Here is a 22,886-nt window from a genome sequence, read left to right on the forward strand (position 1 = left end):
CTGGGATGACTTTTCCTTGTATTATCTGCTACTGAGTGTGTGTGTGTGTGAGTGTGTGTGTGTGTGTGTGTGCAGGGCTGTGGTTGTGACTGTTTGGCATCTTATTGACCTGACTAAGTGAAGAGTACTTTATATTCCAGCAGAGATCGTGTTTCACTGTGTGCTGCATTTTCCTGCCATGGTTAGGTCCAATCAGCCCCTTGGAGAGCAAGAAAAGTTCAGTCACCTTAATCAAATGTTGAAGCCCCGCTCTGATGATGGGAACGGGCTTTTACAAAGTGACTGCAGGGAATAAATGGCCACTGAACATTTTGATGAGCAGGAAATTGCTGTAAATCATGTGCCATGACCTTTTCAGTTGCATAAACAGTCAAATGAAGACTTGTGGAAAATGCTAGAGTTGTGCCCGGTGCAACTTTTTCCACTCCAACTGAGAAGAACTCAGCAACATGAACTTTTTTCTAGGATTCAGTTCACTCCAATAAAGTTTGAGTCAGAAGCTGATTCAGTTTTTCAACATGGGCCCTATTTTCCCACGTTTTTGTGACTAAGTGACAAGTTATGAAAGATGGTCCAGCACTGAGTAAGAGTGCTGCAGCTGCCAGTGTTGAAACAGACTGAAATGTATCCACACAGGACAATATGCTGATATATGTCCACGAAAAGTGTTAGTGTTTGCCACTGACAGGCTCAAATTTTTATTTTAGTTGTCTGAAAATATAGAAAAGACCCCCCACATTGACTGACATTTTTGTCAAAGAATAAAATCCTTTTTGTTTAAGCAGATACAGCCCCTAAATCATTGTCGCCAAACCCACCCGACAACATTTAAATAAAGTTGACAGAGTGGAGTGGTGGAAGAAATACTCAGATCTTGTGTATAAAAAAGTATCTCACTGCTTAAGTCATGGTCTTTTCATAAAACTAGGCTGTCTGTGCAGTAGAAAGACACAAATACTTTTAAAATTGATGCTACGTGACCGGAGAACACAGAGAAAAAGGCCTGTGGTGGTTGCTTCTGCTCAAGATGAAAACAAAACTTCAACTACCAGAATGCAAAGCGCCGCACTGGACCAATAAACGCTCACGCCGGTGTTTTCAACAGGAAACAACATGGCGGCCGACTGGTTAACAAACGATCTCCAATTACAGATAAAAGGTAAGCCAGAATGTGTTTTTGAAAACATTTCAGATGATAAATAGGCGACGCAGTAACTGATTATTTTATCAGCACTGCTTGTGAGCATTCATACTTGTGTGGTGGTCTGTGTCACTCTGCAGTTACACCTCTAAAACACTAGTTGGCGGTGGAGGTTTCTGTGAAGTGCTGTAAAGTTTTAAAATTCAACATGGCTTAATAGAGACAATTTCAAACACAAGTACACAAATCAGCTTCACTATAACTCACAGCATTCACAGACAAACACTTGTCTTTATCTGGACACATTTTCCCCACAAATACAACATGCTAACGTTATTAGCACAAGCCTATGGCATTTTACAGTGTATAAATTAGCCTAGCAACGAGCAGATATTTCCTCTTTTCATATGAAGCCAGGGACAACAGCAACATTTAACAAAGCTAACGTTACATAATTTGGCTCCATTACAGTTCACAAGGTTCACTGACAAAACAACTGTCTGATACTAAACACGTTTTCCAAACAAATACAACATGCTAATGTTATTAGCACAAGCCTATGGCATTTTACATTGTATAAATTAGCCTAGCAGCTAGCAGACTCTTCCTCTACTCATATGAAGCCAGGGACAACAGCAACATTTAACAAAGGTAACNGTATAAATTAGCCTAGCGACTAGCGGAGATTTCCTCTGCTCATATGAAGCCAGGATAAATCACACACAAGACTTGAAATGCTATTTTTGTGGAGGCTTTATTGTCTTCACAATTTATTGTTTCTTATCTGTGAAATCAAAGTAAATAATTAATAATAATTTGTTTGTATCATTCTTATTTGGCTTCTGTTCTCTTTGTGGCCGTGGTACAACCTTATCCCTTTTCCACCAAATCAATTTTTGTTCTCAAATTGGTTCCCTTCAGGATTCTTGGAACCTTGGTACTACCTAGCGAACCAGCCACCAGTTTTTCACAGATGAATGGAGGTCATTGCACAGTGCCCAGCAGAAGTAAACAGTAGTAGCAGATTACCTGTGAACTTTTGTTCTGTTATTACAGATATTTGTTTTTGCCCCCTTCCAAAAAAGCAAAACAAAAAACAAGCACTGATCTACTATTAATGAAACCACTGCAAGCTGTTTTTTCCATTGATTTCTCACTTGATGTCTCTGTTGTTGCCTTTTGTATCCTCTCTTTCCAATATGACATGCCCGCTGTTGGTGTCAGCGTTCGCACTTGAGGTCAAGGAAAACCTGCTACTTATTGGTTCCAGCTGAGAACAAACTTTTTAGGTTCTGATCCAAATTAGTTTTGGATGAAATGCTTCAAATGGTTCAAAATAAAGTGGAGCGTAACCGTACTATGTTGGTGGAAAAGGGGTATCCGTAGTTCGAGTAGCAGCGTTTTAACAATAATAGCAACAGCCCTACAGCCAGCGAATTTGCTCTGTTGACTCTGATTATAGTGTGTTATATGAATATAAAGTTACTGTTTATTTAAATGGAGTCTGGTGGGTTTGGCAAGATTTTGGTGCTGTTTCTGGTTAAATACAAAGGGTCTTACTCTTTAACAAAAAGATCTTTCTTTGTAGGGATCCTTTCCATAATGTTGACGACACTTATAATAATAAATGAGCCTGTCAGTGACAATAACAAGCACTTTTAGTGGAAGTAAATGACATTGCAAACATACCCCATGTGTTAGGTTGTAGCCTGTTTTGCTGCTCCCAGCTGCAGCCGTCTCGTTCAATACTGCACCAGTTTCATTAAGTGTTGTTCTCGTTAGTCACTTAAACACAGAGATATGGCAAAGTAGGACCCCATATCTTTGAAGGATATCGAAATTACCCTAAGGAAAGGTTGGCTGTTACTCAGCACATGTTCCAGTGATCTACACTTCGTCAGATTGGACTGATTAGATGCCTAAATCCTGACAATGTAGAGACTGTTTAGCCTTGTTTGGAAATATACTGAGAGTGGAATCTATCACTGTGACCTTTCATAAATTTGTCGGATGCATGTTGAAGTGAGTAAGCTCCAAATGTCCACAGCCTCAGCACCTTCCTGTGGAGATAAGTCCCACAGACCAGAGTAACATCATGTGGGCATTAATACAGATCAATTAAATAACAGTTCCTTAATGACAGGGGCTGAATTTTGTCATCATCATGAAGCCATGGTGTGGCTTGTATGACCTGAGGGTGGATCATCACCACTGTATGAATCACAGGGGAAATTCCTGTGGTGTTTGGAAGTTAGGAGGACCTCTGCTGGTGAGAAGGCAGAACTGCTACAGGTTTGATTGTAATGCTTGAGCTGTGGCATTAACCTGCATAAAGTGGTACAGTGGGACATTAAACTGCTTGTGTTTATGAGTCAAAACTTCACAAAAAAACAAACACTTTAATTTATTTTATTTTATTAAATTAAATCTCTTGTTAGCAGACGTGTGTAAAAGAAAAACACCTGGAATTCATGCCTGTGTTCATCTTTATTGACACTTTATTGCTATTTTAATCATTTGTATTTTTTACTTTATTCATTATAGCATCAATCCAGAAATGAATCCTGTGTAGCCCACGTGCCTTTTCTATTCATGGGGAATTGACTGCAGTCTGAATCCCATTATAATTTAATCCACAGGGAGCGGTCTGCAGAATATTAGGTTACATTTTTTTTTAAATGTGATGTGGTGTCTTCTCTAGCACACAGAATGCAACTAATATCTTGATAAAAATACTCTAAAATTACAAGCAATCGCCAACTTCATAGTTCTTACTTCATTTTTTGCAAATATCAATGAAGAGTAGCTAGAAAATCTGAAATCTGACAACACGTTTCAAGTTTATTTCATGTATATAGCACTTTAAAAACAAAGTGTATGTGTGTATGTGCATGCATACAAACACGGAGACATTAAAAAGCATAAATGAGTAAGCAGGATTAAAATAAAAAGATTAAATACAATTTAAACCCAGAGAATCAGATAAAAAAACAAGTTAAACATAATTAAAATGTATTGTCCAGTGGCAAAATATACTTTTGAAAGGAAAAATGAAAACCTGTCTGTGATGCTGATCTTGTTCTTTCTCTTTATTCTTTCATAGGAAACGTAACGTCCTGAATGTCCTCGCACAGATGTGTTGCATGGCTTCAATCTTTAAAGTTTTTATGCAAACACATGTGTAACTGCGTCATTACAAATGCTCAACAACAGATAATGGCGGCTTCACAACAACAATAAGTCCTTTTGAGAAAACCTCAGATGAACTGAGGTCCTCAGTGGAGATTTAACTGAGCCCGTCTGTCCTCCATGTGAGGAAGCAGCAGCTGGCCGTCGCATACAGAGACAGATGTTTACTGGTCGATCCAGGCTGCTGACAAACAGGTGTGTGTGTACCACATACACTCTGTGTGTCCTTTAACATAACAATATCACACTGTGTGTACTTACACATGAACACTGTGTAGCTAAGTACAGCAGTGTATCTTCAGTCATCAGTCAGAGAGTTGAGGAGGGAATACGGGACGTGATTACAGAAGATAAAATGACAGATTTAAAGTCAGTAAATTCCCATATCATGAAATATGAAATGTCGTATCAGATATTTCCAGTGGATGGGAATAACACACACACACACACACACACACACACACACACACACAACAATATAATACTGTTTCTGCAGAGTCTTAAAGGCTTAAAGTATTTGTGATAATCATGGTATTTTATATCCAATCATATATTCCCATGGAGCTGTTAATTGTTTTGCAGCAGAATGAAGGGTGTAGTTGGGGGCACATATGAAATGGGGGTTTGCGGATCCTCTGCTCGGAAATTCTGAGTATTAAACGCTAAATTTCTTGCATTCTGGTGAATTTTGATGCACCAGATTGAGTCATTTCTGCATCAGTTAATGGTGTGAAATATTTTAAATTTTGTTAAAATAAAAGTCCTGTGCTACTTTCATGCTTTCATAGAATAAATTATATTAAAAAACATAATAATCATATTATATAAGTTATATAAGATAAATTAAAATTATTGCACTTAAAATAAATAAAGGGAAAAGTTATTGCATGTGATGGAAGCATAAATATTAAAAATGTATTTAATCTGACACATGACAACAGGTCCTCTGTTGGGGAATTGTGCCATTTCTGCATCAGTTTATGGTGTAAATGTCTTTAATTTAATCCTTTAATTTTAATCCTAATCCTTCTGGGGGACACAGGAGACACGTCCCCTTCAGTATTTAGCATGTGTGCATTTGTCCCACCCCCGAATATAAACATTAAAGTAACAGAGGACTCTTATTTAACAAAATTATGAATTATTTGGTGCATCAAAATTAACCAGAATGCAGGAAATTAGGTGCTTGATGCTCCAAATGTTCTAGCAGAGGACCCCCATTTCAGAAGTGCGCCCCCCTGTCCTGCTGAATGACACCTACACCCTTGATTTCTTTGGGAAACCATTAACAGCTTCACGGGACTTTATGAGTGGATATAAGATACAGTGATTACTATAAATACTTTGAGCCTTTTTAAAATTCATTTGACAGAATTATTCTCACTGTGTGCGTTTGTGTTTGATACCTGCCTGCACGGTAGCTGCATGACCAGACCGAGGGCGCTACCGTGCAGCAAACAACCAGGACTTGAATATTTGAGCAGCCTGCTCCCTCTCTCTCTCTCTGTCTCTCTCTCTCCTCTGTCTCTCTCTCCATCCAGCCTCCCAGTGGTTGAAGGGAGGAAAAGATGGCACCTCACAAGCCGCTGTCAGCCACTCCGCCCGGCTCCTCGTCCTGCGGACAGCGGCGTGCTTCCCTCTGAAATGGCCTCGACCGACCCACCAGCCGTGTGACGAGACACCGGAGAGCATTTTTATCTCTATTTTCTACCAGACAGACCTGAAAACTGTGGGCATCCGTGTAGCATTCTCCACACCCTGTCGCCTTCTTCCACCCTCTCAACATCTGCACACCCAGCCGGCTGCAGGCTCCGCTGGCACCGTCGCACCCAGAGGTGCTCTCTGCTGCTGGAGCATTTTACTACAACTCAAGGACAAAGCACTGAAACAAACATTCATCTCATCCACACGGTCAGCAGAGGAAGATGAGGTAAGCACAAGCATGCGTTGCTCTCTTGCTGCACAGTGACGCGCAGGCTGCTGTGATTCTGCTGCGCATTATTATGGGATATTAAAGGATATAGCGAGATAAGCCCAGACATCCTATTAACGGGCATACTGTTTGTTTCACTGGCGCAGTCTCACTCAGAGGCCTGTGCTGTGCAGGTCACCGCAGCACAAAGGTGTATCACAGGCACCACGCGCCTTTATTGGCCCGCAGGTCACCTGTTGGCCGACACAATATGGACCTTTAAGAGAGGCTGCTGCTCTCACATCAGCACATTAACATCCCCACAGCCGTAAACACACCGCGAGAGGGCTTTGATGAAACACCCCTGACTCCAGCTCGCTCTGTGATGTGTCACGTGCAGGTTGTCTGCGCAGAAAAAAAGGTGTTGTCATGGAAACCAGACTACACGTGCACAATTGTTATAATCGTTATCATTCCTAATTGCAACACATATCTGATCATTAGATTTTCAAAGGCATCCACGTGTTTGATTTCCCCCCCCCAAGCATATCTATGTTTGTGCACGCACGCAGATGAAACCCACACGCACACGCGCACACACCTTCCCAGCTCAGAGCCAATCAGCTGAGAGGATTCATCACAGGCATCCACACACAGCTGTGTCAGGGATGCAAGCACTGGTTTCACTGGCTGACTGTAGGAGCCTATCAGGTGAAGTGTTACTGGCAGCCGGGCAGCCAATCAGCTGCGAGGCTGCTGTTACACAGATGTGGGTGGGGCGGCAGCACTTGGCACAGGTTCACCATGAGCAGGAGGAACCCTGAGCTCACTCTAATTGCTGTTGGCTTGGAAATGTGTGTGTGAGTGTGTGCCCCAAGGTCAGAGTGGGATTTTGCCCCCAGCATGCTCTGGGTCAGTGTCTCTTTTAACAAGCTCCCCCTCAGACTCCCACTGCTTCTGTCTGTGCTGCTGCCTCTGTCCCCACTGTCAGCTCAGCTCAGCTCTGTCTATAGTGATGCTACCAAACATGCTCTTATATGGCTGGACATGTGCCTGTGGGCAAGGCTCTGTGTTCTCATGGATGTTAGTTTTGCAGCCTGATGTGTGGAAGACGACAAATCAGACAAATGCAACATGACTTTATCAGCCAGGACCACACCTGAATACATTTATGCCACACACATAAAAATCTTGGCTCCAGAGTTAGGATGTTGCTCGTCTGACTTTGTGCGTTCAGCGAGCACTACTTGACAAAGGCGCTGTATAGCAGCTTTAAAAGATGGCTGCTCTATAGCACCAAAACAGATTCCCCCACGATTACAAGCCAAAGAACGTCTTTTAGGGTTATCACCTTTTTTGTTTAGAGCAGCAATGTCTTACTAAACATTACAGTACTAAACAGTGGTGTAAGGTTGTCACCACGGCCCCAGTGCTCGCTAGTTACTAGTTACAAGGTGCACATATACCACTGGTAACTGCTTTTAAAAAAAGCAAAGGATTCAAATGTAGGGAGCTTTGCTACTGCTTCCTCCTGTTAGTTCCTCTCTTGTCCTTTCTTAACGCCGCTTTTATGTTACAAAGGCATGACTGCTCACTGGACTTGTAGATGTGCTCAGCTTGTCAGTCTTGACAGATTTAGCACCTAAACTAGCGACTGTATTGTATCGTCTTGTCACATGATCCGATAAAGACTTGACAGGAAACATCAACATACATGTTACCCAACAATCCTCATTGCAAAGAAAATAAGAAATTATTCATTTAATTTAATTGTTTTTTATATATATAGTTTTTCAAGTTCATGTAAAATAAGCATATACATTTGTTATAGATTGCTACTGACTATTACCCAATAAAAAAATAAAAATAAACAGAGTAGAATAAAATAAAATAAAATAAAAAATTACATTAAATTAAATTGAATTAAATTAAATTAAAATAAATTGAATTGAATTGAATTGAACTGAATTATATTATATTAGATTAGATTAGATTAGATTAAATTAAATTAATAAAACCATGATGGAGATGATTAATATTTTTGATGGCATATAGCCCATAGTAAATGGCACCATTTTTAAATTGAATTGCATTAAATTAAATTAAATTAAATTAAATTAAATTAAATTAAATTAAATTGAATTGAATTGAATTGAAGTAAATAAAATTGAATTGAATTGAACTGAATTAGATTAAATTAAATTTAATTTAATTAAATTAAATTCATAAAACCTGGAGATGGATTTGTATTTTTGATGGCATATAGCCCATAGTACATGGCACCATTTTTAAATTGAATTGAATTAAATTAAATTGAATTGAATTGAATTGAATGAAATAAAATTGAATTGAATTGGATTAGATTAGATTAGATTAGATTAGATTAGATTAGATTAGATTAGATTAAATTAAATTAAATTAAATTAATAAAACTATGATGGAGATGGATTTGTATTTTTGATGGCATATAGCCCATAGTAAATGGCACCATTTTTAATTTAATGTGAGTTCTTCTTTGAACACAGGTGCAGTCCTGAGGTGGCCATCTGAATCATTTGCCTACACCTCAGGGGCCCCAGTTCAACCACAACTGTCTATATTTACACCTCTGATACTAATTGTTCTGTTATAGTGTGCACTATAAACTAATTCTCACAGTAAGCTTTTTTTTTCATTTAGTGTCTAACAAATTATTCTGCATTGGCAGAAACGGTGAAAAGACATCAATCAGGCCACAATTTTAAAACATCAAATAAATTAAGGTTCAGAAAAAGGCTGCTAAATTCAAGATTTGATAATTGACTATTTGTTTCATTTCTTATTCCCAGCTGAAAGTGGATCCTCCATTTCCTTTGTGCATTGCATTACGGGATTATAGCATACATCAAGAACACAAGCACACTGTCTTTTTTTCCACAGTACTTTAATTTGTCACATCAAAAAACATCATCTCAGAACTACAGCAGTACGTATGGAATTTTGACAGGTTTTATTCCTGCAGCTGGAGCGTTCGTTTGATGTCAGCCGCCCTGACAAGCTGTCTGCTCATACACCAGTTATTTTAGGTTTTGTCTGACAGCCACTTAGATGCTCAGCTGTGATTTAGTACGAGTGACTGTGTGCTTTACGGCGGCGCTCTGTAGGTGGCAACATAGACTGTGACTCACCACAACAAGCCGGCACCTCAAACAGTTTGTCGTGGCCCAGCTGGGTGCATGTGAGTGTGTCTCTGCTCATCACTGTGTGTGTGGTCCCGTTTGTATCTTCCTCTGTCTACATGTGTGTGTGTCGACTGTGAGTGGAGCAGTGTTTGTTTGTTCCGACAGTATCTCTGCTGCTCTACTATAGTATGCATGTTAGTGGGACAGCTGTTTAGTGCTGTGATTTAATGAGCATTGATCTCAGTGCTGTGAGCTGCAGTTCAGACATACATTACTGAAGGTCAGATATACTGCAGCATCAGCACTCAGAAGTTACAATATTAATTACCTACGAGAAAAGTATTTACAGAACAGACCCAGAATTGAGCTTCAGATTGTTCTTATCACAAGAGTAATAGATTTAACGCCACTACCCAAATGACAATTTTCCGTTATCAGATGTAGAGGCTAAGCCATGCTTTAACCCACTGAGACGCTGCACCGGAATAACCTGCTGATTGAACTTGTCAGTGTCCATTAAACATGTTTCCAACAATACTCAAAAACATCCACACGTGTAACTCCTACGCAACAAGATGCTTCGATGATCAAAAACTGTTTTTCCATCCGCGTGGAACACCTGACCAGACAAAGAAAGGTTCCTACTATATCCTCCTGAGACCCGAATTTTTGTTTGGTATGCATTTTTAATTTCTCCCAGCTATTTGGGATCAGTAGGACCCGATGAGTATAATGATAATTAAGTCCTAATATCCTCAGACAAGACGATGATAAAGTCCCAATGTCTTCAAACAAGTACTTTCTAATTATTGGTCAAATTTGTTGCCATATCAAACTACAAACATTATTAATCATAGATAAGCAAGTTTCAACCATCAAATCTGATCAGGTTTTGGAACTTTTGTGTCGGGAACGGCTGCAGACTAACTTGGCAGAGATGGCCGCCATCTTGTTTTACATGGATTAGTGTATTGTGCTCTTACTACCACTAGATGGCACAAAAAGTGTCCACAGACAAGGACAGCAGGTCTAAGTTAAGCAGAATGAAGTATAAGGTCAAGTAAACCCAAAATGTGATACACAGGGTCTCAGGAAGATATGTAATCATGACCGCTAATTACCCCGTGAGACCTGATACCCAATACAACATATACACCATACAAAAAAATAATTCAGTCCTATTGCTCCCACAACAGATAATGACACATTTTACTCATATGATACTCGTACTCATCAAAAGTACATTATTCGTACCGGATACTCGTTTCATCCGAGTATTCGGCTCAACCCTACCTTTCATATCGGGACAGTGGCGGCACAGAATTGTAGCGCCCACCCTCCGGTTCCCCCTGTGGTTAAAACCATTAGCTCTGTCAGCACTTTTGCTGCTGTTATGGATCCACCTGCTTTTTCTTGGTAAGTCTCACCCTAGTGTGCTGTGATTGGCTAGTACTCATCACCTTGATGTGCCACGCTTGGAGACAGTTAGGGTGAGGGCAAAGAGGTCATGGTTAGGGCTTGTACTACTCCTTCAGAAGCAGTAGGATCCATAATAACGTTCTGTTGCCATTATTGCTAACAGTTAGCACAGTTAGGGAGCGATCACACCGAGATGAAACACTAGAAACGCAACGCTAGTAAAACCATTGTTGTTTGAGGGGGCTGCCCATGGACAGGTACCCTGAGCAGTTGGGGGTTCTGTGCCTTGTGCAAGGGCACCTTGGCAGTGCCCAGGAGGCAAACTGACATCTCTCCAGCTACCAGTCTACACCCCATATTTGATCTGGCTGGGGGCTTGAACCAGAAATCCTTCGATTCTGTACCCAAGTCTGAGCTACTGCTGCCCCGTTTAGCTGCTAGCCACTTGCTCAGGTGCCCCCATGTTGAGAACTGCGTGCAGACAACTCACAGTCCCCTCTTTAAAAACTTAATTTGTCATACAGCACTCAGGGTAGTTTGCTCTGTTGCTTAAACAGAATATTTCAGGTATCATCTTACAAAGACATTTGAATTTGATCATAAATTCGGCTATGCTCCATAGATTTCTATCTAATCCTATTTTCCTTTTTCAATTACCGAGGGAGTCGAAAGCTTGAAACCATCACAGCTTCAGTATCTGTTTCTCATTTCTTCAAATATAGACATATTAGTCTGAATTATCTCCAGCTGTGGAGAGGCTGAAGGTGCTGTAGGTCTCTGGAGGAAAATCCTGGGACAGTAAAGCCGAGGTTGGTGGTTCTAGTCATGGATTTAGGTTCAAGGACTGATCCCTGGCGCGATGGAGCCTGAATGTCTGATTCCTCTTATCTTTACAGATTCCATCTCCACCGTGCCTCCCTCTCTATTGATTAAAAGATTGTAAAGGCAGCAGCCTCTTTTCTGTGTTAGTGTGTTGGACCGACACAACAACAATAAGTCAGAGTTAGCATTTAGCCCAAAGCACTGCTGTACCAAAGTACATCTTTACAGAGCTGTTAACATGGTCTTCTTTCATTGATCAATCATTTAAGTTGTTTATCAAGTTGGTTTTCTCAGTTTTGAACTGTTGGTCAGATAAAACGAGCATCTTGACGCACCACTGATCGTACTGAACTGGAGGCTTTTGTACTGTGATGAGACTGAACATAAAAACATTTCTCTCTTTACAGAGAGCTCTGAAGTTAGATGACTGATTTAAGAACAAAAAAATGCTGATATTTTATTTGAGTGTCTGACATAAGGCTCTTAAATAATCCTCTGTCAGCAGTGGGAGCATTATCATTTAATTTTGTAATTTCAGAGATGCTTATTTAATCTTAATTTTATCTAATTTAATCCAATCAACTTGTTTCTTTTACTCTGTGTGACCACCTAAAACTGACTCACTGCAAGTTTAAATTTCATAGAGAAATCGTACTTAATCGATTGGTATTAAAGCTCTTGTAAGCAGAAATCTGGAAAAGGCAGAAGAAAATACATTCTCCTCCTGCAGCTCTCCCCTCTTTATCATAAGCCCCTCCCACTAGACGACCACGGGCATATGCACACACTTCACACAGTAACCCAGTGTTTCCTAAACATTGATTTATTTAATCATATTTCATTGTAGAGCTCCCTCTCTGTTTATCAGACTGCAAATAAGACAAGCGTTAGCTAGCTAGCCACCCTACAGTCCCTTCACCTTGCTACCCACCGCTGTTCATGGCTTCTCTGGGCGGAGAGTGGGCAGCAGGTCGGGAAACAAACCTTTGGTTGGCGACTGTAGCAGCTTGAATTCGGCCACTGCAAACCCCTCAGTGCTGGGTGTCACAGCAGGCTGGTTGCCAGCAGCAGCACCAGGTCTAACCTGTTAGCTGGTCCAGTGGGGAGTCGGGGCTGGAGTCCATCTCTGGAGCTGCTGTCCTCTCCTCCCAGCGAGGTGGTCTATGATGCCAGGGAGTGAGGTGGAGGACACACTGTGATTTAAGACTCTAGCTAACACTAACTACATAAACATGAGTTTGAAGCCGCACCATGAGCCTTTAGCTCCGGTTAGCAGAAGGCTAAACTATTAGCAACATTTTCTCTCCATCTCTGAAACACTTCGTAAATATTTATTTTATTTATTGTCAGACTTTCTCTCGCAGTCTCTTTTTGACAAGTCCATCTTCCTTTTAAGGGTTTCTCTGCAGGATTCTCCGCCATTGAATCAGGCTTTCACCATGTGAAAGTGCATGTATGTGCATCTGCATTTGTAGAACTGCCAATAGGAACACCCTCTCTCTGAAATGACCTGTGATTGGCCAAAGTCTCCCGTCACTGGCTAGATTTTCTAAAGCCTGAAAACAGAGTGAAGAGGTCGTGCAGAGGTCTAGTTTTCTCTCAGTCCACTTGAATGACAATATGTTCAAAATAAAACTGCCTACCCCAGCTTGAACTGTCAGGTTATGCAGATGACTTTGATGTGATTTGCGCCACTATGACGAGGATATACCCAGATGAAACCCTGTGTTCCTGTTAACTACATATTAAGTGGCATATATTGTAACTAACCAACTCCTTTGTGCATGTGCTTGTGACTGATCATCAAGTGTGACAGCAGGATTGATGTGTGGCTCCGCCTGCGGCCTGAGCCTGCCCACCGGTGGCCTCCCACCATCGCCACTATACCTCCATTTGCGTGGGTCGGAGCGTTTCATTATGCTGTTAAAGTGAAGTGTGGGCTCGTATCGATCCAGCGTCATCACTGTGGGCTGATGTGTATTGACAGGAGCAGTTGGTGGTATGTGTGTGACCCATATGAATACCAACATTAATAGTAACTGTGTGCTGAATTAATGCAGGACAAGGACAAACACACAGAGGTGAAATCAGCTCATTCATACCAACAGGCCGGCTAATGCAAGTGCACAGAAGTGTGAAAGTGAATGTGTATTTCTTATTGCACTTTTATTATTGTGAGAGGAACATAAGCTTCAAAGAGGGGGGGGGGGTTGCATTTCCATAATACATCTCCTCTGTAAACCAATATTGCGTGCATCTGGTGCCTGCACTGAAATAAATCAAAATGTCTTGGTTTATGGTTTTTAATGCCTCTCTGTACCAAAGACTCCTGACTAGCAGAGGAGGTCAGATTTCCCTTTCAGTGCACAGCTGTGTGCTTTGAAGTCGCACAGGTGTGTGCTCTGATTACACCCTCGTTACAACCTGACAGCCTCAAAGTTGAGGTATTTCTTTCCCATTTTCTTCCAGAGATGTTTGAAATTAGGACTTATTTTAACCCCAGGCTATCGAGGATGCAGTCAGGTCACGTTCCCTCAACACGGTAAACACTGCAGTGCTTTTTAATATGCTTATGGTCCTAAAAGTAGGTCTAACATCAGTTTCCAATGTTACAAGGCTTGTTACCCATTAAAACACCATCTGGTGAGTAGTTAAAGCTGCTATGATAAATATTTTTATATGAATAATAGATCAAATGACTGTGTCTGAGAGTGGTCATTCTTGATGAACCCACGGGTGATTATCACCTGGTTCTCCTCCGCTTTATGAAGCATTTTAAGCATCTTTGTTGTTATTCCTTTCAGTTTCGAAACAACTTTGTTGTTGTGGTCGATCTCACAGCTTTCATCAGCGTCGTGTCTACACAAGAAGCAGACATTTTAAAAAGGCTCTGAAACTACTGTAGACTAAAGGGGTGTAAAAAAATATCAATACACTTTAGTATTAGAGTATTATGTTTTGTGATACTGTAGCCTTTTTAGTAACACTTTACATGCAAGAGATTGATGGCAGTGGATTATTTTGTGTTGTGTATAAACCCCGACTGCTAGATAGCCGTGCTGTAATCTATCTTCAGCCATTTAACTCTTTAACTCCAAGATAGCAACATATTGCTTACCTAAACACAAAGAACATAAACCAGTGAAACAGGTGGCATCATGAAGGGTGGACCACTAGCACTGAAAGTCTTCTTAAAATTAGAATCTCAGTATCGCAATTGTCAGGACCCGTTCCAGCTCTTAGGTCAAGTTAATGTTTTATTTTCTGTCTCATTTCAGGTCCCTTCACATACTGTCTTTGTCTTCCTTCCCGCCACTGTGATTACTGGCCCCTCCCCTAATGTGTTGCACCTGTGTCTGATTGGCTCTCCTCCTCCTAGTGTATATAAGCTCACCTCCCTCATGTGTCTGTGCCAGTTCGTCTTGTTCCTCAGTGACAGCGTCCCAGCCTTTGATCCCTCGTGTTGTTTTTCCTAGAGTTCTGACTGTTTACCCTTTTGACTTCACCTTAGCCCCTGTGATTCAGATACCTTCACTCTATCTAATGACTTTAGCTTGTTTTTTGGACTTTGGATTTTGCGTTACGTTTTGGACACCTCTGCCTGCACGTTATTGAAATAAACCTTCGTTGGCTGAACTCTTCCATGCTATTGAGTCTGCTTTTGGGTTCTCACTCAGTTTGGGTCCTGACAGCAATATATTGACTCGTAACGTCTGTAGTCTCTTGCCAATAAACAACCGCAGTGCACTACTTTTCCAGTACCAAGAAGCAGAAAAACAAATTTAGCAACCACCTGGTGAACACAGTGGAGCATTTAGCAGCTGAGGTGCCAAATATTTCCCTCAGAAGTTGGTGGAGACCAAAAAAGAGGTTAAAGGGGAGTAAATAATGGACTTACTTTTGTCAGGTAGTCACAAACATTAGTCACCTTCATGGTATGGCACGACTCTATGCAACTCGACTCACTCTTTTTTGATTTTACATTAGTAAAAGTTGTGGATAGTATCTGGTACCTGGCACCTGGCACTCTCTTTACTACCACCTCAAGAGAGCTGAGTCGATACTACAAGGTGGAGTTAACACTCATAGTCAGAGGGAACCATCACTAGTGTGACACACGATCGGCTATTTTTAAACAGCCAAGCTAACGTCAGTAGCAGCTGCAATTTCTTTATTTACTCAAGCCAAGTTTTAAAAAAAAATGGCAGCCCGCAAACTTTCCATACAGTTGATGAAGTGCAGACATTCCGCTGTTTAGTTGCTGATAAAGGGGTTGAAGATGTCATGGCAGTTTTGCACGGTGTTGCTATGGTGATCAAGTGAGAGTCCCACCTGTGCTGAGGGGATATTATCTACAGTAGAAAACGAAATAGAGAAAAGGACTTGGTACCAAAAGGGAGTTGGGTTGAGTCAGGTCAAGCCAAAGCATACAGTGGAATGTATGTATGCTAACGTTGCTGCGTTTCTGCTGGATGCATAAATAATCAACTACTTTCTGACAAGTTCGCCATTTGAAATTAAAGGTGATATTTTAATGTTGTGTTTGCAGCTTCTTTCAACCACATACACGTGTCCAAAATAATCTGTTAATGCAGGTTTAAATATGTCAGTTAGTAATGTGACCTGCATTATCTACAAGTTAATGCAAGTTAATTAACATATTGATTACTATTTTGACTGCTAATATTGACCACTGCTATTTATTATTATTATTCACCACTAGCTTTGCATGTGGAACACTTGCAGCTAAAATGGATAATGTTACATAATGTTGATGGGTTAACAGAGCTAGCTGGCAAGCACTAAGTTGCAATTAATTAAAAGGACAACAGCAGACACAATGAGAGACACAAACTCAGGTTTCAGTTCTGTCTCGTAAAGATAGTACATATAGAAAGTATTTGCAAATAACAGTAAATAAATACGTTTGGAAATGAACCTAATGTGACCCAGGTTATGTTTTTGTGCAAATAATAAGAAAACGTTTTATAGGAACATGTTTGCACAGCTGCAAAATATTCATACTGAAAACCTTCAAACAAAACCATCAGTGACAGTGATTTGTTTTACATTATTTGCCTCTGGGATGAGTAGCATATTGTACCTGGTTAAAGGAGGCCCATCATGCTTTTCTGTATTTTGTGTCTCATATGTGGTGTTACCTTGTCCGATGGTCATATTCAATGTGGTCAAAGTTTCAAATAACGAGGTAAACAAATGAATCTTGGTCACTGATGTGGTTCATTTTTGGCGATTTTGCATCATATTCCTCTTGAACATGTGTGATTGTGTTTAGAAGCTTTTATTGGTGATTTTTCAAAAGTGCTGCTATTCTCTGATACAGTCATTTCCTGGCTGCAATGATGGTGCAGAGATGCAGAGGTGTTGAGATGCGCAAGACCCAGAAACACTGACCAATAGAGTAGAGTGGTATTTTTTGGGAGGGTGGCTTAACACAAAGGGGGCTGAATACAGATTTTCCAGTGCAGACAGTATGCAGAAAATAAAGTGTTTTTGACATTAAAAGTAGCGTCAACTAGAGCCCCCTGCTGCGTTGCCTCTTGTTGGTGTGTCTCAGCCAAAAAGTTGCACATGAACATACCAAACGGCCAACAAGCACGTACGCTCTGTGCCTGCGTGAGAGGACATACCACTTCATATCAGCAGATGGCAGTGTGTCTGCAATCGTCATTCAAAAAAGGGGACCAGAAGACCGCCTTGATGCTAGTTAGCCAGTTAGCACGTTAACAACACGATCCAATGTTGACAGAACAGAACATGTTTACAGAGCGACAGTGAAAAATAACACAAACCATCACGAAACGTTTCTGCTAAAGAGCTCAGTGACTAAAGAAAAACAATCTTACCTCATATAACAAGTTTGTCTCGGCTTCACTCCTCTTGACTTTAGCTCTTTGTTTACTTTCCTCTCTTCTGTTTCTCTTGTCATGCGCTGAGCTGAACTGCCAATCAGAGTGATTTCATTCACTGACAGCTGACATGTTGAAACGACGAGGGCCAACAGCCCAACTTTGACTGTCGCCTTGTGTGTCAGGGCCTTAATACTGAAAAACTCACTTCTGTACGATACAAGACTGTGCACTGGAAAAAACTGAACATAAACCAGGGAGCAATTAGGTTTCAGGTTTGTAGTAAATAAACATAGGGTTGAGTCTTTCTGCTAAAAGCTGCAAAGAACTGTGATGCTTTTAGAAGCTGTCATCAGTTGCTCATTCATTGTGCACTTGCCAGCTGCACTGTCAGCCAATGTCTGTGAAAAATATTTTGTTAATGAGGCAGAAACAAGAATGCACAGACGTCTGTGACAGTGAGTGAGCAGAAAGTTCAGCAGCTTGTTGTTTTGCTGGCATGAAGGAAATGAATGGACTTGTATATATTTATATATTGCTGAAGCTTACAGATTGCACCAGGAGGCCTGTGCACGGAGCAGCAGCCACATCACATCTGTGAGTAAGAATAACGGCCACATTTGTCATAATGCAGTCCGACAAACGCGACACAAAATGGAGAGGGACGTTGCACACTGTGATACATCCAGTGTCAGGTGTGAGGTCACGTGTCCTGGCTCTGTTGTGAATCCGTATAATAACACAGTGCATTCTGGGTGACAGCAGTGTGGTTTATGAGTCATATTTATGCACACCGAGGCGTCACAAGGCAGAGCACTGAAGCTGATCCGCACGGACGTGTGTGTGTGTGTGTGTTTAAGAGACAGAGAGGTAATCAAATCTTTGTGAATGAGAGGGAAATCACTCCCTCCTCCTCCTCCTCCTCCTCCTCCTTTCCCCCCGCTCTGCCTCCCTTCCCCCCTCTGTACCTCCTCTGCCAGCTCCCATTGGTGTGTGGCGTAATTAAAATGATCGGCTCATGTGAGTCAGACAGTGTGTGCATGTGTGTATTTGTTTGCAGCTGAAATTCGACCCCCCGGGGCCCGAGAGGATGAGCCAGTGTGAGTTAACCGAGAAGACAGGAAACGTCAGAGATCTTTAACCTCGTCGCTGTCACACCTCTAACACTCATTTAATCCCGTTTGTTTCTCCAGCTCACTTTAGCTCGTGTAGCGTGACTGCATACAGGTGGATTGTGGGTGTTTGTGGGGATGAAGAGACCGAGAAGTCAGATTGGATTACACAGAACAACATGTGACCGGATAGCTGTGTTGCACATACTTAGACAGTGACATGTTTCTTTGTTGCTTTGACTCCAGCGCGTTGGATTAGAAATGAAACAATGGCAGCGAGGTCAAAGGGCTCACAATCAGTTTTATGTTGGATAAACTGTGTAGGAACTGTAGCTCCTTTGTTTTACCCCGCTGTTGTCCCCTTGTTTCAGGTGTTTCTAAGGCAGGTTCATTGTGATTTAATGAACAAACAAACAAACTAATTAAGGGTCAGGTTGCATTGTCCGCTTGTTGCTGTCTCTCAGTCATCAACTTCATGAGGCTAAAAAGTCAGGTTAAATCAACCAGAGACAGTAGTTTGCGGCGCTTCATTGAACACATTGAGAATAGTCACACTGCAGCCTATTTGACTATTCATACCCATCCCTACTACGTGTTATCATGGGTTCCACAGCGTGCTGAGACTGGCTAGTACTTGTCATGTTGACGCATTGAGGTCAGAGGCAGTTAGGATTAGGGCCAAGAGGTCCTAACTAAGCGATCTCAGGTGTTCTCTTTAGGCGAGCTAAACAGATGACGACAGCGCTGCGATGATGAAGTCCGGAATCAGTCAGTAAACATTGCAAGATGGCTACGGATGAACACCAGTTGTTTGAAACGGCTTTGGCCGCTACAATGAACGAGTTAGACTTGGCTTTTTCTCTAAAAGAGGAACAGAAGACGGCGCTCGAATCTTTCCTTTGCAAGAAGGACGTTTTTGCTGTTTTGCCGACCGGATACGGCAAGAGTCTAATCTACCAGTTAGCTCCGCTGGTAGCTAAGCTCTGGATACGTCACCCCGTGTATTGTTCTGATTGGTCGTAGTGTTATCCAATTGCGTGCAGTGATATTTTCAAATGCATGCTTGGTGCCGCCCCTCGAGTTGGGCCATTTGCATTACTCATAGCCAGACCCTAAATCTTTCTAGATTTGGGTCTGGATTTCCAGGCTACCTTTTCTCAGCTCCGCTGGGGTAACTTCTTTTCATTTCTCTCAACTTCATCGTTGTCGTTGTCTTCTTTTCTCCTCTTCTCTTCTCCGTGCAAAGCCGTTTGTTTTGCTGCTGTCTTCCTGAATCCTTGCGGCACATGCGCAGTAAGATGGACTAGTCCAATGTAGTGGGGATTGAAGGGGAGGCCCCGAGACACACAATACAATAAGCATTCTGCTGGCATTTTAGCGAAAGAATTTTAATCAAAAACATAAATAATGTGTGCAAATAAGAAAAAACTCTATTAACCATAAATGTATGAGGAGTTTTATGGGGCCCTCAGAAACTTGGGGCCCCAGGCAACCACCTAGTTTTGCCTAATGGTAAGTCCGCCTCTGTTAAAAGTTAACTGTTAAAATAATCCACTGGGCGACTTGCAGAGGTAGAGATCGGTGATTCTATCCCCACCTCCTCCAGCCCGCATGTCGATTTATCCTTGGGCAAGATACTGAACCCCAAATCGCTCCCGATGGCTGCTCCATTGGTGTGTGAATGCGTGTGAATGGTTACTGAGTAGCAGGTGGCACCTTGTATGGTAGCCTCCGCCACCAGTGTGTGAATGGGTGAATGTGACATGTAGTGTAAAACGTGCTATACAAGTCAGTTTACCATTTAAAAAGATGTGCATGTTGTTTCCAATGTCAGTGAGTAATCCTGTTTAATAATCTTCATCTCATTATTGACCAAACTAATTGTGATTGTAATTTTTTGCTATAATCAAGCAGCCTTTAGAGACTTAGTAAAAAACATTTGTTGAAACCACAGAGGACTTGTGTAGTGGGTGTAGAAGGAAGAGTCAAACAGGTGCACAGAGCCTCTTCAGCTTATTAAAAACACTTTTCAGGGTTCAACAAAAGATGCAAAGCTCCGATATGACTAAAAGATAAAGGTTACAGTTTGTGAAATAACACAACACAATACAGTAATAACACAAACACCTCATGTGTCAACTGCACGCCCACATTTTACATCACTATTACTACAGTTACTCTGAGCAGCATCAGTTTTAACGCCATCTTTGCTTTGTGCGATTCACCCCAAAGCTCCATCACGCCCTCCTTTCCTGTCCTCTCCTCTCTGCTACACACACACACTGCACACTTACTCAGTCATGCTGTGTGTCAGAGAGAAGGCCATCCCTCCTGCTGTATGCTAATAGGCAGGTTGTTACAGTAGCACTTGGTTACTCTCACTCTCTCTCACACACACACACACACACACACGGTCACACACACAGTAGTACTGGAGGTGTGTAGCTTTGAGGATTAGAATGCAATCTGCTGCAGGGGTCTAACCTGAGACAGAGAGAGATGGAGGATGAAGGATGGGGGATGGGTGTGTACTGTAAGTGAAGGCTGGACGTCCTTTCACCCTTCCTGTTCTGCCTCTCCTCCTCAGTCTCCATCTTTCTCCCTCCTCCTCCTCCTCTTCTTGCCCTCTGCCTGACTCCATCTCTCCCTCTCTCTCTCTGCGTGCAGTTTATCTCCAACCCACCCAGGCATTTAACCCTCTCTACCTGTCCGTCCATCTGTCTACCCTCTACCCCCTCCCTTGTTCCACCTTTTTTTTGTACTCCACCCCCCTCCCTTCATCCGTTTGTTGTAAAACCATTCCTGCTCTCTTCTCCATCTGTGACCCCTGATCTGTCAATCTGCTGCATGTTTTTTTCCTTTTGTGTTTCCCTCCTGTTCTCAGTTTCTCTTGTGCTTTCTGCTCAGATAAAGACCTTCACTCTCACACATCACCAGCATACTATGGTGAAGACGAGAGTGGCGTCTGTTATAATGATGATGGTAAACAAGTCACTCTGTTCTTGAACTTGAGAAGGAGTCACTGTTCAGTCAGTGAACGCTCTTTCGCTGCCTTTTCACAGAGACAAGCGATTCATGCTTTAGTATAAATGCAGCCCAGTGTGCTGCCTCGGTCTGTTTCACAGTCCTCAGTCAGTAAAACACAGTAAGAGTTTAGGAGAAAGGGACGCTGCTGTCTGTGGCGTGCTGAAGTTTAATTTGGAGAGAATGTCATTTATTGATTTAACTGTCCTGTGTACAGTGTGTGTGGATACACACCGGCCACTGTGGAATTTGATGTAGTTTATAAATCAAGCTTAAACCTCACAATACTCTCACACAGCTGAAAAATATAAACATCCCTCTGAACAAGTGATTCAGTGTTATGTTCAGCTTTTGGGGCTTAAAAGAAAAAAATTATAATTTTCTCTGTCCAGATGCATTTTTTTCAATATCGTAGATAAGCAGATGTACACGGTATGATATCCGTCAATTTTCATATCATGGCATACCCGGTATACCGCTGCAACCCTACCGCACATGTTGGACAGTATAATTGTATGTCTCAATGTCTTGCACAGAACCAAACAACGGCAGCATCATGCCGCTCCAGTGTGTGATATTAGAAAGCGTGCCGACATCGCAGAAGCAAAACAAGCGTGATGTGTAACTCAACAGCGTCAGCCTCTAGTGTGACATAGAACATACTAACGATAACAATGGCATAATATGGCAGTAATTATCATTTACTGTCTGTGTTATATGGTGGCTGATCTCGTCCTCTGCTCAGACTGTAAGGAGCTCCAGGACCTTATTGTTTTTCTTATTTGTGGACATTTTTGGGTGTTGTTCTTCTTTGAGTTAGCCGCTAACTGCTATCATGCTATTTTTTAAATCTCCCATGCATAACATGTCGTCAAGGCTTCACACCCACTCCATCCGTGTTCTGGTCCTGCCTGCTGTCCCTTTTAGACAATTGAATGGATGTTATCAGTAGGGCCCGACCGATATGGATTTTTTGGGGCCGATGCCAATTCCGATATTATGGAATAAAAAATCCGATAACCGATATATCGGCCGATTAAATTTTTACATTTTTCAATTTAAAAAACCCCGAAATACCTGCTTTTGATGGCTTAAATATAGTTCAAACACTCGTTACAAAGATATAAATTGAAGGAAGAACATTTTACTATTTTCAAATACTTTTATTATCAGAAATTGTGTGGAACAAGCAGCATATGAACAATTTGAACACAAAATAAATCAAAAATATGATGT

General features: G+C 41.6%; 1 protein-coding gene across 1 annotated transcript in view; it reads left to right on the forward strand.

The window, feature by feature from the left end:
* The first annotated feature begins 5,880 nt into the window (after positions 1 to 5,880).
* Positions 5,881 to 22,886, forward strand: part of evlb (Enah/Vasp-like b) — an 88,656-nt gene continuing 71,650 nt past the window's right edge. The window contains exon 1 of the mRNA XM_050058169.1: positions 5,881 to 6,260. Within this exon, the coding sequence (XP_049914126.1) occupies positions 6,256 to 6,260 (5 nt within the window). The 5' untranslated portion in view covers positions 5,881 to 6,255. The remainder of the gene's footprint in view (positions 6,261 to 22,886) is intronic.

The sequence above is a fragment of the Epinephelus moara genome, chromosome 12 (genome assembly GCF_006386435.1).
Source record: "Epinephelus moara isolate mb chromosome 12, YSFRI_EMoa_1.0, whole genome shotgun sequence".
In the NCBI taxonomy this organism is placed as follows: Eukaryota; Metazoa; Chordata; class Actinopteri; order Perciformes; family Serranidae; genus Epinephelus; species Epinephelus moara.